The sequence below is a fragment of the Chaetodon trifascialis genome, chromosome 13, assembly GCF_039877785.1.
Source record: "Chaetodon trifascialis isolate fChaTrf1 chromosome 13, fChaTrf1.hap1, whole genome shotgun sequence".
Classification (NCBI taxonomy): Eukaryota; Metazoa; Chordata; class Actinopteri; order Chaetodontiformes; family Chaetodontidae; genus Chaetodon; species Chaetodon trifascialis.
Window position 1 is genome coordinate 8,033,062 of NC_092068.1, and position 16,493 is coordinate 8,049,554.

At 40.7% G+C, this 16,493-nt stretch overlaps 2 protein-coding genes across 5 annotated transcripts; one reads left to right on the forward strand and one right to left on the reverse strand.

Moving 5' to 3' along the window:
* On the reverse strand, positions 1-8,810 carry tial1 (TIA1 cytotoxic granule-associated RNA binding protein-like 1). 3 transcript variants are annotated; one of them, XM_070976979.1, is made up of 12 exons: positions 8,019-8,810; positions 7,450-7,546; positions 7,155-7,253; positions 6,941-6,995; positions 6,749-6,836; positions 4,398-4,473; positions 4,006-4,114; positions 3,062-3,157; positions 2,853-2,937; positions 2,509-2,632; positions 1,975-2,117; positions 1-1,761 (listed from the first exon to the last, which is right to left on the reverse strand). In XM_070976979.1, the coding sequence occupies exons 1-12, from the start codon at positions 8,045-8,047 to the stop codon at positions 1,638-1,640; spliced, it is 1,125 nt and encodes a 374-aa protein (XP_070833080.1). In that variant the 5' UTR covers positions 8,048-8,810; the 3' UTR covers positions 1-1,637. The 3 variants fall into 3 exon arrangements, with proteins under 3 accessions (XP_070833080.1, XP_070833082.1, XP_070833081.1); XM_070976981.1 differs by lacking the exons at positions 6,749-6,836; positions 6,941-6,995; positions 7,155-7,253; positions 7,450-7,546; positions 8,019-8,810 and adding exons at positions 4,913-4,987; positions 5,206-6,105; XM_070976980.1 differs by lacking the exons at positions 6,749-6,836; positions 6,941-6,995; positions 7,155-7,253; positions 7,450-7,546; positions 8,019-8,810 and adding an exon at positions 4,913-6,105.
* Positions 8,811-10,071: 1,261 nt separating this feature from the next.
* On the forward strand, positions 10,072-15,732 carry bag3 (BCL2 associated athanogene 3). 2 transcript variants are annotated; one of them, XM_070976977.1, is made up of 4 exons: positions 10,072-10,652; positions 12,654-12,992; positions 13,154-13,498; positions 13,623-15,732. In XM_070976977.1, exons 1-4 carry the CDS (start codon positions 10,455-10,457, stop codon positions 14,484-14,486), a joined length of 1,746 nt encoding a protein of 581 aa, XP_070833078.1. In that variant the 5' UTR covers positions 10,072-10,454; the 3' UTR covers positions 14,487-15,732. The 2 variants fall into 2 exon arrangements, with proteins under 2 accessions (XP_070833078.1, XP_070833079.1); XM_070976978.1 differs by lacking the exon at positions 10,072-10,652 and adding an exon at positions 10,914-11,051.
* The last annotated feature ends 761 nt before the right edge of the window (positions 15,733-16,493 follow it).

Below are 16,493 nucleotides of genomic sequence, written 5' to 3' on the forward strand. Positions count from 1 at the left end.
ACAATCCTGATTTGTAGTTAGCCTAAAACATTGGACAATGTGTCGTTGCACACGTGGGTGACTAAAGAACAGTATTTCCAATGATGAAAGATGATGCAATACGATTAGGGGCTGGTTTTTGGTGCTAAATTAAGTCTAAGATCCTTTGCAAAAACTCTCACAGACATTTGAAAGAAATGACTATAAATTAACTGAGGTTATCAAGAGGAAGGAAGAAGACATTTAAGATTGGATATTTTTCTAGGAAACCAGCCCCAGAATCAGCACACAGAGTAAGTTACCTTTACAAAGTTTGGGGGTTAAGCAGTTTTTACAATATTTCCTTTATATAGTGCGCAGATACTATAGCCTTTCCTTTGAGACACGTGATTATAAATCTGTCCAGTCTAGGCTACATTAAGGTTTAAACTAAAGTCAGTCAAAAGTCTGCAAAGAACATGCTGATCACTCTGATACAAAACATGAAAAACCTCTTTTTTTTGCTTTTAGAGCTGTGTAGGTGAAATTTTCTTTGTACACAAAATTTACCCAAGAGACACCACGTCCTGCTTAAATCTCCTTTAAAGCCACAGTTGATTATACAAATAGTTGCGTCACATATACTGGAAAGGTAAACTACCATTCCGGGGGCCTTTATTCACAAAGCACTTTTCATTAATGCATCAAAATAGGACTGAATGTCTCGTCATGGGCTGAAGCTAAGCCCAAATCAACTTTTAGCAGGTTGGTTTATTTTGGTGGTTCAGTGCAGTTTGAAGCACAAACTCATCGCGACTGATCATACCCACTGGATCTGTACAACACTGTCATCACCATTGTAAAAACTGACCCATATGATAAAAATGAATTTAACCAATGCATAAAGGCAAATGCAGTTTGTATAAAATGTCAGAAAAATGCCCCAGTATGACAACAAACAATTTTTTACTGAAATATTAAAAAAACATTGGCAAACTGAGAGCAGATATTGCTATAGTTTCATAATTCAATATTAATGTTACAAAAGTTTGAGGTTTCCAAGGATTTTAATACTTGTCGTGTCCAGTGAACGGCTGGAGTAACATGATTGCTTGGAGTTGGTGTGCTTTTAGCTCCACTGAAGTAACATAGCTGTTTCTGTGTGTACATTTCTGGATATTCTGACATTGATCGAATTTTGAATCTGAGAGGCAAACAATTAGGTCAGAAGGACTAACTTTTTGATGATCACTATACTCAGTGTGTGATCAGAGGAAAGGCATCCAGTGGTCTCTGTTAGGATAGCTGTCCAGTAAGCATGCTAATGCTGCATATCCTCTTTGTCACACACCGGGTAAGTTTTCATAGAGCCACACATTTTAGGGCTGCCATGTCCTTTAACATCCACTTAGATAGCAGTTTTGATTTAAGAGGACTTTTCCACCACTAGCAATTATCATCAAATAAACTTTTTAAAAGTCTAAGTGAAATGGACAATGTCACTTAAAAACACACTAATTGTTCAACTTGTTGGTTAGGAGCAACTACTAGCTATAAAGGCTTTGTGAATATGGCCCCTGCCCTTCTTCTACCACAGCAGCTGTCCAGATGAAAGAGTGCTGTGTGGTCTAAAAGGGTTGACAAAACCCCCTTGGTATCACACTTAGTTTTGGGCCAGCTCACTGCGTTTGGTAGCCAGCCATGCTGAAGTTGGCCAGGTTGGACATGACTTGACCGGGCTGGGCTGCAGCCTGAGCAGACGGAGATCCAAAGCTTCCCATCCAGGCTGGTGACTGGGACTGCCTGCAAAGATGCCACAAATACCCAGCTAGTATGCACAGATGAGCTCAGCTGTATAAATAAATCAATGCTCCCCAGGAGGGAGGAAAAGTTCTCCTTTTTTTAATTTCCAGAATGGTCAAGTCAAATTAAATTTAATGACCAGGGTAAAGCTTCTGGGCCAGAAGAATATAGTAGCTGAATGCATAATGCACAATAATACTGAGTAAAACTCACTCTACTCCAAATCCTTGCTGGTTCCAAGTCTGACCGTACATGCTGTAGGAGGGAACTTGCCACCCATTGGTTACATACTGCCCATACTGCTGCTGTGGATTCCCATAGAGTTGGTTCCACTGCCCCCACTGACTGTACTCAACCTGTGTGGGACATGAACAGTGAGAAAAAAGTGAATAAATATCTTAACTGCACAATTACATATTTCCTCAGTGTTCAATCAGGAGTAAAAAATATTGCCAATACTCCAAGAAAACGGTTTCAAAAATTAGAAAGGTACCCTTTTGTAAAGTCAATTTTAGTCTTTAGTCTGCAAACATTTCTTGGAATCTATAATAATATTTTTATTTCCATTTCATAGTTTTGGCTAAAAAGCAAGACTCTTCCAACTGCATTAATCCATCCAATCCAAACTTCGCTGACTCTGACTTTGCTGAATGTTATCCTTCCCATCTGATCTCTAATAAAAAGTAGAACATGTTTATTCATTTTATCAAATGTCATCAGTTTAATTATGAGTGGTGTTTTCCCTACCTGTTGTGGATTCTTTGCCATGTCAGGCGATTCTTTACCCCAGAAGCACTTCACTATGTGTCCTTCAATGACTGTGCCATTGACTGAAACGATGGCATGGGCAGCACTGTCATGGGAGGAAAACCTTAAAAGGAAACCAGCAGCTTAGCAGTCAAATTTATTAAACAGCATCCATCAGGCAGTTCAGAAAATTAACAGGATTAAAAACACTGAGCTCACTGATGCCCTCATAATAGCAGTGAGCTGAAGGCAAACATAACAGAACAGGACACAGTCCACTGAGTCAAGCAATGAGCTTGTGTTGACATCTAGAGGACAAATGCTGCAATTGACTGAAGCACTACCTGATGAAGGAGTATCCTTTCTCTGGGAAAACTCGGACTTCCATTATTTGACCAAACGGTGAGAAGGTCTGTCGCATTAGGTGTTCTGAAAGAAACAGAAAAAGGTCACCGTGATGAGCTTTTTGAGGAGAGTGTGTGGGAGGCATTAAGACCACTGTTGCAGTGTGACTGGGCTGTAACGATCCATCTGTAGAGCACAAGACACTTGCCTGATAGTCCTGACTGGATCCCTCCACAGTACACAGTACAGTTCTGTGGACTGGACTGTGTCACTACGTCATCAAACCTCAGATGCTTTGAGCCATCTAAAATAAAAACAATGTTTGTGAAGGGGTTCCAACCTTGATACACAGCATTTAAAGTCAAACCTGAGTCACATTTGTGATTTATGACACCTAAGATGAAATGACCTACACCACAGTATTTGTTGTTTATAACTGAACTATATGAAAGACGGCATGGTAGGTAGGTATGGTCCTTAAAGTGATGACATTTTCTATCTTTTTTGGCCATTCTTGCTGAGAAAAATGATCAGTAAAACCTTCTGCTTATGGAATATTGTCACTTGAACGATAACTTGAATATTTGGTCAATATTCCCAACCTTAATTTGAGAACTAAATTTTCCTTTAGAGACCCTGCAAACGCATACTGATTTCACCTTTCCGAACTACACTGGACATAACATGAGGCCGCCCGCCTCCATGCACCAATTAGAATAAGGTACAATCTGTTAAACCCTGTCTGGTGCAGCAAAGCTAAGAGGACAGCGAGGTGGATGTTTGACACAGGCTGCACACGCCCACTTGCTCCCATATGCTTTTTAGCCCACCTCCTGTGTGGTGTGCAAAAAAGCAGGGGGAACAGGAAATAGCGTGGGTTGGATTGTAAACATTAAGTGGGGGAGCAAGCAGAGCTAGTGTACTAACAACAGTCCATGAAGTTGTTGATTATACACGGTTTTATGTAATATTTTACTGTCATCATGCTCTGTCACGGTCCTTACACTCACTGCAGCCAAACAGCATCTCTCCCTCTCTGCTGCTTTTATTATTTCACCATTCGGTTATGAAACTAGAACATAAACAAATACATTTTCTGAATGAGAGGTCAATGTGGGTGTACAGTCAACATGCAGGGCCTTTGAAACTTACTGTCCTGGGCACTCTTTGGAGCCGGTGGTTTACGTGTCGCCCAGTTGGTCCTGATTTGGCGTCCTCCAAGCCACTGTCCTCCCATGTTAATGATGGCATTTTCTGCATCCTATAAATCCAAATCAAAGACAGTTAACCTTTTGGGTTTTATGACTCTGTAAAGTTTATAGAGGCCATAAACAAATACAATATACACATTACTGCTTTTAATCTAAATAATATTGAAACTGGTGATAGTAGACAAGAAGCTATGTAATGTTAGATGATGTAAGTTGTGACTATGAGTTCAACTATGATTAATTATACTGCAAATACTGTAAATGAATTGAAGTAGGATAATAAACAGAAAATAGAAATAACCTTCAGTCTGTGTTCTTGCACTGGAGCCTTACCAGTTTGTTGTAGAAGGACACAAATCCATACCCCTTTGATTTGCCTGTCGTCATGTCCTTCACAACACGGGCATCCCTGGAGGGAGACGTGAAAACAACTTCAGTGCACTTTACAGTTTAAATACTTCAAACTAAAAGGAACCACGCAAAACACACTGAACTGTGAATCCTCTACACTGTCCTACATTAATGTACATTAGCTATAATGACCTTGCACTGAGCACTGACTCGAAATCTAACTTCAAAGCAACACTTGAAAACAAAAAAACAAGTACAAATACATGCAGCCTACACTATTGTTTTTAAATAATCTCAGATGTATTAATGTGTCCTTGCCACTAGAGCACCACTTGTCGTTCAGTCTTCTCAATAGCAGGCTACTGACTTCAAAGTCACAAAAGGAACAGATTATATGGATTACCATGCATTCTTAAAATCTGCTGTTGGTGCTCTTCCTACAAATAGAAATATATAGAAAAAATATCAAAAGAGGAAAAAGGAATTAAAAGGCATACATGGCCTGTTAACAGATTTCTTTATTTTTCCTGGTCAATTCTTTACCACCAATATGGAGTATGGACTTTGGGGAGCTGCAAATTTTGAGAAATTGACATTTTCAGAAATTTTGGAAGAGGATCATTGCACTACAAACAACACTATGCAAATCAAAATGAGACAATTTAAACATAGATTTAGAGGAATACATTGAGTAGTTGAATTTGTTAATCTACACTACATCATGTTAACACATAGCATCTACAAATAAAGACATATGGAAAGAATGGAATAAATAGAGAAAAAAAACTACATCTGAGTCTCCAGAGTGCACAGTTCCTTGCTGTTAGCCTTCAAGCTCCTGTCCAATCCTATGAGCATTTCTGTAAAATAACCAAAGTGCTATTACTTCACTGAGACCCACAACTAAAAGCTGTTCAGGTTCATACACACAGCTTACATTTAGCTGACATACAGTTTACTTACCACACCCCTAAATATGCAAAGAAAAGCAAGAGTAGGCTAAAAACTGACACTTCAGTCATAAAAACAGAGAGACACAATACAGAGACACATAACTGCAATAAAGCACTTCATAATTTAAATCAGGCTGTTCCAACCTGTTAAGGGTTGTATTTAAAAACAAAGCATGATGGTAAGAGGTTCAGTCCATTCTGATGATTACTTTTAAGTGATTCTTAAAATCATGTTGGTCCATCATCAACTATGTTTACATGCATGGATGTAGTGTCATTTACACATGTTATGAATTTGACAAATACATCAAGAGAGAACAAAAAAAAAGTAGTTCTCCCCATAGGTAACCATCTCCGTTGACTTCTACAGATTGCGTCTCACAAGAGACAACTTGGGTTTCCACTCTTTGTGTTATCTTTCGCAGTATACATTCAAAGTAAAAGCATAAAATTCCCTGAACCTGCTCACCTATCTGTCTGTCTACCTAATCATTTCTTGTCTCAAAGAAGATGTAATATAGCACTAAACAATCAAAAACAGTGGTACCCATCAGTACAGATGCTCTATCAGAGGTCCTTATTGTGTAATGCAAGCGGCCACAATTTATGTTACGGAGCACATATTCAACAGTGACGAGTTACTCATGAGCATATTAGAAGCATACTGGCTCTTGTCATTATAAATCACTTATTAATACCTTATTCTGCATGACCACATGCTGTAACAACTAATTACTATTACTATAAGAGTTTTCCCTTAATAACCTCCTAATTACTTCTTGATGGTAAGTAAGGAAGTTGTTGTACATGAACTGTAATCTCAATAACCTAACCCTAACCCCTGAACCCTCTAAGGCATTAATAGGTGCATTATCATGACTAATAGAGACAATATGCTACTACTATGCATTCTAATACTCAACTGGTTCATGGTGAATATGTGTACCTTTATTTATAGTGACCATGCAAAAAAGGGGTTAAGTTGAAGTCCATGATAGGCTCCTTAATCGCTTGGATATCAAGGTGTCCCAGTGTTTCATATGATTTCAAACCATTGTTTTTTATTAGCTCGTGAACTATGGAGAAGGAACAATAACCTTCAGGATGTCAGCTGCTGTGGGGCAGTGTATCAAAACTGTCAAATGTGTGAACCAAATAACATTCATTCATTCAACATTTCATATTATCAGCTAAGTCAATACCCATGTTTTATGCATGTAAACATGGTCACTGATGGCTGTGTCAGAGCATAAGTTTACAGAGGATTTTTATCATGAAGAATATTGGCCAACTTTAGAGAAACGGATATGCTTGCATTGTTGCATTTAAATGATGTTACTGCAGATAAAAAAAGAAACACCCGTTAAAGTGAAAACTTACGAGATTTTCCCAAAGGGTGCAAATGCAGCCTTGACGTCCTCAGTGGTGATCTCAGGGCTCAAATCACCCACAAACACATGGAAGTGATCTAGAGTGAAACCCAAGACAAACAAACAAAAGACAGAAACCATTTACTATTCTCTGGTAAGCTCTGATTTCAGCAAATTAGAAAATCCGTAGGTGAACACGTACTGGATGTGTCTTTCTTCTGGCTACTTGGAGTGGTGGCCCAATTTACTTTGACCTCCTGAAAGCAGGAAAGTCACAAAGAACCTCAGAGAACCTTATGAGAACCTCAGAAACAGACTTGCTTGTTTCTACACAGCAAGCAAGAATCACAGGGGACTTCAGAAACGGTGGAGCTGCTGAGCTTTGCCTTAACTATAGACCAGACAAATTGTCCTACCTTTCCTAATATCTTCCTCCCATTCATGGCTGCAAGGGCTGCTGCAGCATCTCTGTGTTCGAAGAACTCCACAAAGCAATAGGGGTCATTGCTTGTATGCTGCAATGGGCAAAGTCAAACACAAAAGTTCAAAAGGTTAAAAATCACTGCTATCTTTACAAAATGTTTTCAGTTCTTCAAGTTTAAGGCGAAACGTGGGATGTGGTCACTCCCCAGATGTGAATGACAGGACAGGGGTCATAAAAAGAAAGGAATAGAAACAGTCAGATGAAACTAAATAACCTTGACTGCTTACCTCTGTGATCATTTTACAACTTTTGCAAGGCCCTATCTGGGTGAAGAGTTGCAGAATCAAAATCTCTGTTACATCCCTGGAGAGGTTTCCCACATACCTGGAGAGAAAAGGAGTTTCATTTGGTGAAAGCTTTTACAGTTTCCTCCAGGTAACGATGCGGTGGAAAGACCGTGATTTCTAACGGACCCACAGACATCTTATTTCGCCTCTTAAGGCTACTTTCTGGTTGGTGATAACGAGTTATTAAATTAGGTTGTTTACATTACCCAGCTTGTCTGCTTTACAGCAACGTTACAAGCTAGCCCAACGTTAGTTACAGCTAATGTTGGATAACTGTCGCTGTTAACGCTTACATATTACATACAAGTATTAACTCATTGTTATTATTGTTTTATTCAACGTTGTGTTAACAAACCTAGTGTTAGTGGAGCATTAAATGGTTACACTGTCTGTCTGTATACACCAGGTTTGTGTAGACTGAGGGTAACTAGCTAAGTTAGCCACCGGTTCCCGACGTTAGCTTCGGTAACGATATCTAATGCTGCCGTTATACACTTAAAATTACTCACAGGGTTTTGGGGTGTGTTTCGTCGTCCATGACCGATGCTGACGATCACCAGGCAGGAGTTAGGTACTAGCTAGTTAGCTGACGTTAACCGACTCCAGTGTACGCGGTTAACTACAACAACTAGCTAACTAGCATAGAAGCTAGCAGACCGGGCGCCAGAACATACGTCACGCTGGAGTCCAGAGAGCGTGCGGGCATGCGCGGTTGTGAAGAGGTCAGCGAGAGGTAACAAAACGACAGTTTTTACATTTTCAACTGTGAATATACACATTTCTTAGGAATAGCTAATTGTTATAGGCGACTTTTTATTCAATAACTACAAAGACCCAAATAGCGAACACATTCCGGATTTTTACGTCGCATTAAGCAAAGTCTGGAAGTACTTTGCGTGAGAGACTTTTATTTTGAAGATGAATACAAGGGTACGCCTGTTTTAATCACCGGTATTCGACAGTACGTGGTTGTCGCTCGAATCCTGGAGACCTTTCTGGAATCTGAGCTCATGTCTTCGCGTTAAGGCTCCATCGTGAGCACCTTTTGAATAACGCATTCATTGTTTACTTAACAAATTGTGTCATATCAGTTTTAATCTAACTGTATATTTAACAACGTGTAACAAGTGTATTGAGTACTGACTAATGTATTAAAAGAACAACAAATCAAATTAACATGAGCTCATCTACATTCTAACAGTTTGATTGGTCAGATCTTCATTAGCAAACAAGGATAAATGTTATTTATTATAACATAAACAACACTGAGATTTTTCCAAGCTGGTGGAAGGTGGAGGGCTGTTTGTGTTTTGGCAACAAATCAAAATTAAAAACAAGCAAACAAACAAACAAACAAAAAAAAACATCACTGCTTTGTTTTTAATCTAACCAATTTTGGGTTAAAATAGACCTGAAGTGTCACATGCCTCTTCTCTCCTTCCTCTTGTCACTTTCCACCGTCAACTAGTACAAACTAAAGGCTAAACTACAGTGATCATCAATGAACAACAGGAATAATAAACCCATACACATATTTTAGAAGAGTGTATGTGGGGAAAAGGTCTGCTGAATCATGAGATTTCTGAGGTTGTGCTGAGACACTCCAGGAAATGTACGTTGCCTGCCACGTTGTCATTTTTCAAATTAGCACTAGGGGGCACCAAAGACAGAAATGTTTCTCTTTTTTTTTTTTTTTTTTTTTCCCATGGGCTCAATTAGTTTTTGGCAGGTGTTTTTATTTTGCAGTAATTTTATTACAGGACCAATAAGTATGATTTCCCCTGTGTCATTATTAAATACCAATAACATTTCTATCAAAAAACACTGAAGGTTTCTCTCTGGTCACAAGGCCAGACACCATAAGATATAGCGGAAGCATCATCACTGAATGATGAATCTCATAATCATTTGTCAATGTGATTTATCACTGTATTAATGACTGACTAAAAGCACCAGTTATGATATCACATACAACCAAAAAATGTTGGACTGACTGGATCTTTTTCACTATAAGAAATTAGTTTGTCACCTGTACACACAAACGCACACACTCTGGGATTCAAGAGAAGTCGCTACAGTATAATAACCTATAAATATCCCTTTAATATACCCATGGAAATGACTGACTTATCCTTCAGTAAACACCTGCATGTGGGAAGTTTGAAAGATAATATTCACAGGAAATGGCTCCACATACATACTGTACATATAATCCAGGTGTTGTTATTGTCAGATATCAATTGTTTTCAACTGCAATGTCCCAGCTGTGTTTGAACATCTATACAAACTCATGTGGTGGTTTCAGATGATCTCCAGCCAGGTGAGGATGAGTTTACTGAGATTTACTAGCATTTCCTTCATAGTATGTGGCTGGATTGGAGTAGTCCTGTGATTAAGGAAGATCTGTCATCAGAGGTATCACTGTGCCCACATTGTGACTGTATCACACCAACACAGTTACGTAATTGTGTACCAAATCAAAGCAAACCCAGACTGAGTTCCCTTGGACAAGATTTCTCATGTGGGAGTCTGAGTACATCTATTTGGGGAAGCTTTTATTGTGGAAAAAGCTTGGGATTCCCTTGTCCAATACACAGAAAACTACTCTCAAGCTGGGGTCCAGGGACGCACACTGATTGGGGGCTCCAGGAAATCCCAGGAATATCAGGGAGAAGATTTCCCAGTCAAGCAAGCTGTCACTTTCTCCACAGCTGCAGAGAAAAATCCTCCTGACCGGGGCTCCCTGAGAAAAAAAAAATGTAATGCAGATCAGAGGTCTGTGTCTAAATGGGAGGGGGGGTCTGCGACATGAGAGGTTTGGGAACCCATGCCACCGTATCCAGCGCCGTCCGCCCCCAACATTAACCCTGCTATTTCGAGAAACTTCCAGCCCACTTTTCCACGTCACTTGAAGGAATCTTTAAAGCGTCCGTCGCCCGTATAAAATGTTTCAGTACTCGACAGGCAGCAACATGAACGGCGTGAAGACGCAGTCACCGATCCTGACCATGGCCAGCAATGACAACGAGCCTCTACCCCTCGGATGGGAGGTGAAAATTGACCCTCAAACCGGATGGCCCTTCTTTGTGGATCACAATAATCGCACGACAACCTGGAATGACCCGAGACACGACACGAAAAAGGTAAAAAAAAAAAAAAAAAAGAAAAGAAAAGAGAAAAAAAAGCGGTGGCGGGATAAAGTTCGTGTGACAGCGTGAACCGCTAACGGCCGCTGCGCTTTGGCGTCGAGCCGCGTCTGGTTCTGTTCGGCTCCGTCGGAGCGGCAAACGCGTTGCGCTACATCACTGTTATATATTAATCTTGTGGACTGGAGGCCTTGTTTGGCCGTCACCTCCCCCTCACAGACAGCTCATAAGCCTATTATAACGGGTGATCTACCCGGTTCTGCTCCCGTGTTATGATCTAACTCTATTATTACTCGATGAGTCACCCTGCAGTATGTAAAGGCTTCCTATGAGCTGCCCAGCGCTTTAATAACGTGTCTTTCATGGTGGGGAAACTGCGACGTCCATACGTTCACGGTAAACTTTTTCCCTTACAAGGATTGAGGCTGGCCCGGTTCACGTCGGCCTGTGGAGTGAGCTGTGTGACAGAGGCGCATGTCATGTTCAGCTGTGTTTAATACATGTTGTGAAAACATGCAGGTCTGCAGAGGAAACCCGTGGGCTAAAAGCGAGCTTCACAGGCTGCCAGCTGGTAATCTTTGGTCTCAGAGATAGACCAAAGTTAGTGGCCCGAAGAATCTGCTAGAAAGACACAGCTGTCAGGGGATAAAATTGGTGCAATGGTGCTGGCAGTGTGCAGTGTCCCATGCTGAAATGGCAGAGGGCAAAGGGTCGTTCACAGCTATTTCATAACTTTTGTCTTAGAGGGGGAGACGCCGCTGGCTTACCTATTAATGCAGCTTTTGCTCTAAAGGCTTCTGTGTTTTTAGCCGCTGATCACTTTGCAGATATCATCGACAGAGAGCTGAACTATCAGTAGACCTGTTGCTTGTACTCCTCCATAGCTGTCATTGGCAGGTGTTTGTGCTTGTTACACTATGAGAATCATGGCACATGCTTTTTCTACCTTGGCTAATAGAATTTTTTACAACAATATTCTCATTTTCTGACATCCAAGAGTGTGTTGATAGTGCCCATCTTATGCTTTATGAAAATGTTTTATTCCCTGTGATATCATAATAATTGTCCTCCAATACTAAGTGCTTGCTTTTAGGGTGATTATCAGTATTGTATGGATACAAAGTTATTCTGGGATTATTTATGTTGTTTTCTGTTAGAGGAGATCAGAACAGGTGTGGTCAAAGATGATTAACACGAGGAGGAAATTAAAAAATAAATCCTTGGCTCTTTCTTCCCGGTGAAGTTTGTCAAAAAGCAAAAAGAGTCCTCTCTGTCTGTATGACAGCCAGTAACATGTTATTCTAGAGGTGTGCCAAACTATTGTGAGCAGGATAAGTCAGGAAACCCAGCCAGGTGAGTGATGTCAATCGGACTGTGGAGCAAAATATCAAACACAAAGTGCCTGGCTGGAAATGCACTAAAGTCTATGGTAATCAGCACTTAATTGCATTTATCACATACTCAAAGAGGCGACACTTTTGGCATCCCCCTGTGGAAATGTCTCATGTTAACCTTTACAATTATCCCAGGACAGAGAACACTTTCCCCTTAAAAATCCACTCAAGCATGTTAAAACACTTTGGTTAGCTAAATACTTTCAGATAAGAATGTTGAATTTATGAAGTCTTGGATGCACTTAATTCAAATGTAAATCTCTTATTGGAGGAGTTAGTGCCTACAAGTAACTAGATGAAAGTAATGAATAGCTTGGTTAAAACACTTGCAATGCATTTTGTTACTTTTAATAGTTTTACGACTTCGGTCGAGATCAGCTCACTCAATCACTTAGCAGAATGTTTTCTAATAATTAATAATTGCCAAAGGTTTAGGGGTCATAATGTCAGTCAAGTTTGTAGTGTTTCCTGTAAATGACATCACTAAACTCACTGATAATGTCTAAACTAATTTTGTGGTTTCATTGCTTAATCTTAGTAAAGGCACAATTAGTGGCAATTATACATTTTAAGTTATATTGACATACTATTGGCTGTGTTTCAGGTCAGAGAAGTGTCAGCAAATGGACCCAACATACCACCAGAACCAAGTCCTCAGGAGACGCAGAAGACCTTTGTGAGGGAGATGAAGCACCCCATTCTTCGCCCAGGTTATGTTCCAATCCCAGTCTTTCATGAGGGTGCAGAACTGAGGCAGCAGCAGCAGCATCCATGTTATTCCTACATCCAACCAAGCACTGCACAGAATATCCGGACAGACGGGCGGACACCTTCCCCAACGCCAGGGCTCCACTGCAGGCCAAGATCACCTTTACATGGACCTTCAGACAGCTGCTCCACTGAACCTGGAAAGGCCAGCTCGCCTGTTTCTCAAACAGCAGAGGTTGGACTTTGAGCAATGAAGAAAAAATATGAGTCTGTGCATGATGCAGTATTGAATGATTTGCCTGCAGAAATGAAGTTACAAAACAAGTTTTATAAGTTAAGTTTTCCAATGAAAATGAGTGACCAATTTCACTGGTTCAATTTTAATTTATTTTAAAGGTTTACACTTTCCCGCATCACCAACCTTCACGGCCCAGCAGCACTAGTCTTCAAGCAGGTTACATCCCCATCCCGGTGATCCATGAGGGCGGAGGAGGCCAAACACAAACACAGGCTCAATTAAATCCCTCAGTATACTCTCAGCGCAGCCCCTTCTCCGAGCACCAGCAGCCCTTCCATCGCATTCAGACGGACGAATGGCCTGGCTACTCTGCAGCAATCCAGTCCCCCAGAGAAAGGGCTTCTCCAATACTGCTTCCCCAGCATCGTGATTCTATTCACCTCCCACCTCATATTAGAAGCCAGTCACCTATTATTACGCAGGTGCTGGGAGAAAGACCACAGGTAATTATATTTTTGTGTGTTTTCACTAGAATTTTTCTTGATGTTCAAAAACATTTGATTTTGACATCAGTATGTGTTGACCCAGATTGTGACTGATCGTGATGCCTTCTTTTTAACTTCCAAGGCTCAGCAGCATGTCCTCACAAGAGACCCGCCCCAGAGAATTGAGCCGGAACAACAAAGCACTCAACAGAAACCAGAGAACACACAACTCCCCCAGCCATTGCACACAGAACCTGATGTCCAGAAGCCTCAACAACCTCAACAGTTCCACCAGCCTCCACCTCAGCAACCTCAACAGTTCCACCAACCTCAACAGTTCCACCAACCTCAGCAGTTCCACCAACCTCAGCAGTTTCAACAACCACCACAATTCCAGCAGGCACCACCTCAGATGCCTCCACAGCCTCAGCATCCTGAACAGTCAATGCCATCGCAGCAACAGTTCCAGCAGCCCCAGAAACAAGAGCAACAGTTCCAGCAACCCCAGAAATCAGAGCAACCACAACAACATACTGCAGATATCACAGTTCAAATACCTCCAAAATCAGATGCCCAGGACATGACAGCCGTTCCCCCAGAGGTCCCACCTGTAAAGGTTGAGGCTGAACAGGCTGCTCAGTGCCCGATCCACCCAGGCTTGGCTAAGGTACAACAGATAGTCGACCGGGTTTCTAAACTGGAGCAGGAGGTGAAATGTTTTGATGGAAAGAAGAATGATAAGAAATACTTGTTACTGGAGGAGTTGCTGACCAAAGAGCTCTTAGCACTGGACTCGGTTGACCCAGAGGGTCGTGCAGATGTGCGGCAGGCGAGACGGGATGGAGTCCGACGTGTTCAGACCATACTGGAAGAACTGGAGCAACTGGAGGAACAGCCAGCCAAGCCTGCCAATGAGACCACGATGGAGGGAGACAACTTGACACAGAAAGGAGAGCCCAGCATGATCACCAAGGAGAATATTGTGCTGGCAAAGGAGATCTCATAATGACTGCACACTTCATAATCAAGAGGAGAGAGGGATTACCTGCTGTGTATTTGATGGTGAACAAGTTTGCTCCAGCTAACTCTCCTCCTCCTCTATCTACAGCATTTGTGGAAGTTGCATGCATTGATTAACACTGTTGGTATTTCCTGCCATTCAGCACATAATTGATGGTAGCTCAGTGCAATCGTGTTTTTCAAGCCAATGTTGTTGCCTTCTATGTTGTGCCAATGTCTTCATAAAAAGACAGCTGTCATGATCAAGATGTTGACGACGATTTCTAGTCAAATTAAAGTTTGAATAAGAGGCCTTTATCAATAAATGGAAGAAAAGTAGAAGTATTTTCTTAAGATATGTGTGTTGCCTTTTGTCTTGATCAAATGTTATACGAAGCTTTTCTTAATCCAGTCAGTCCATCAGTTAGTACATGAGTGCAAACATTGGGGCTTTAAAGCAGAACTTGCTGCAAAACTCAGTCAACAGAGAAGCATTTCCCCCTTTATAGCCACATGGCCACGCTGGAGCTGCTTTGTCACAGAACACAGTGAAAATGTTAATTAGATGCTGCTTTTTGGTGCATTACTGATTTTGCCGTCTTAGCACTTTGCCATCATTGAAATGTATCACGCTGAAAGATCAGCAGCACTTCATTTGAAGTATATAAGTTACACAAGTTTTGACTGATGTGTTTGAGTGTTTGTATGTGCATTGGTTTACTTGTTATTTCAAAGCATTATATCAGTATTTATATCATTATATAGTATTTTGGTACATTTATGAATGTGAAATGACAAATGGAGGTCAGATTTGTATCTTACTTGAGATGTGAGAGACAATCAGCACTGTGCACGGTGCTACTGAAGAATCACAGTTTAAGATGATCAGAATGTTCTTGTGTAACTACCACAGCCACAATCTGTAATAACACTAACACTAAAGTGGCCTAAAAGCCTTAGAAATGCCAACAGTGAGAAAATTCCCAATTCATAAGCAGATGAAGTGCTAGAAAACATCAATCTGTCCATTACAAATTTCTTTTTAAGATTATTCAAATTGTTTGTGTTGTAATTTGTCACTATAACGTGATCATGATGTATCTGTACGTAAGGGTCACTGTCTAACCTTTACAGATTATGGATTGTGGCTTAGTGTTGATCACAGTTTATGAGTAGCAGGCTGATGCATTGTTGAAAGCAAGTCACATTGGTATGGTTGAAAATAAAATGTGTTTGACACAGATTTTGACTTCAGTTGCCATGGATTCTTCAAAGTCAGAGCCTATCTTGTATTTTTAAATTTATGTATTCAGGAACTTGTTAGCAGCCTTGTATTGTGAGATTTAAGGTTAGTCTTTTTTTAGGGACATTGGATGTAATACATTCTTTAACCGTGTGTGTGTGTGTGTGTGTGTGTGTGTGTGTGTGTGTGTGTGTGTGTGTGTGTACTCTCTATCAAAAGAATCCATATGTAATAATGTATGAGTATGTGTGAGCTCCACCTCTGGATTTGGAGATGTGTCCATGATCCAGCCATCTGATGTCTTAAGTCTGTCTTCGTTTTCCAGTGGAGGGTTTTCAATGGTAAGGTTAACAGTTATGTCTCTCTCTGAGGTCAGCTGCTCCCTGCCTTTTCCCTTGGAGCCACACTGAGTCATCAATGAGAACATTTTGCCCCTTTCTTCCAAGATGGGTGGGGACATTTCAAAATGTGTGGTGTGTTTTGTGCTTTTTATACACAAATGACCCTCGCCTGTAATATCGGGACAGACATTTAGACACTTATGTTTAAAAACGTCCCTCCCTCAAATTCAACTTTGCTGTCACTGACCAAGAGGTGCTGCTGTGTTTGTGTTTTGCTGTCCCTGCATCAAACAGGAAAGTAACACATTATATATTAAAAAAATAAATAAATAAATAAAAAATCAAGGCAATATAATATATAAAGTAATTAAAAAAGGCCACCCAATCTTAATTTTGGCAAATTTTCACTTTCATCGGAAAGGGGAGTCTA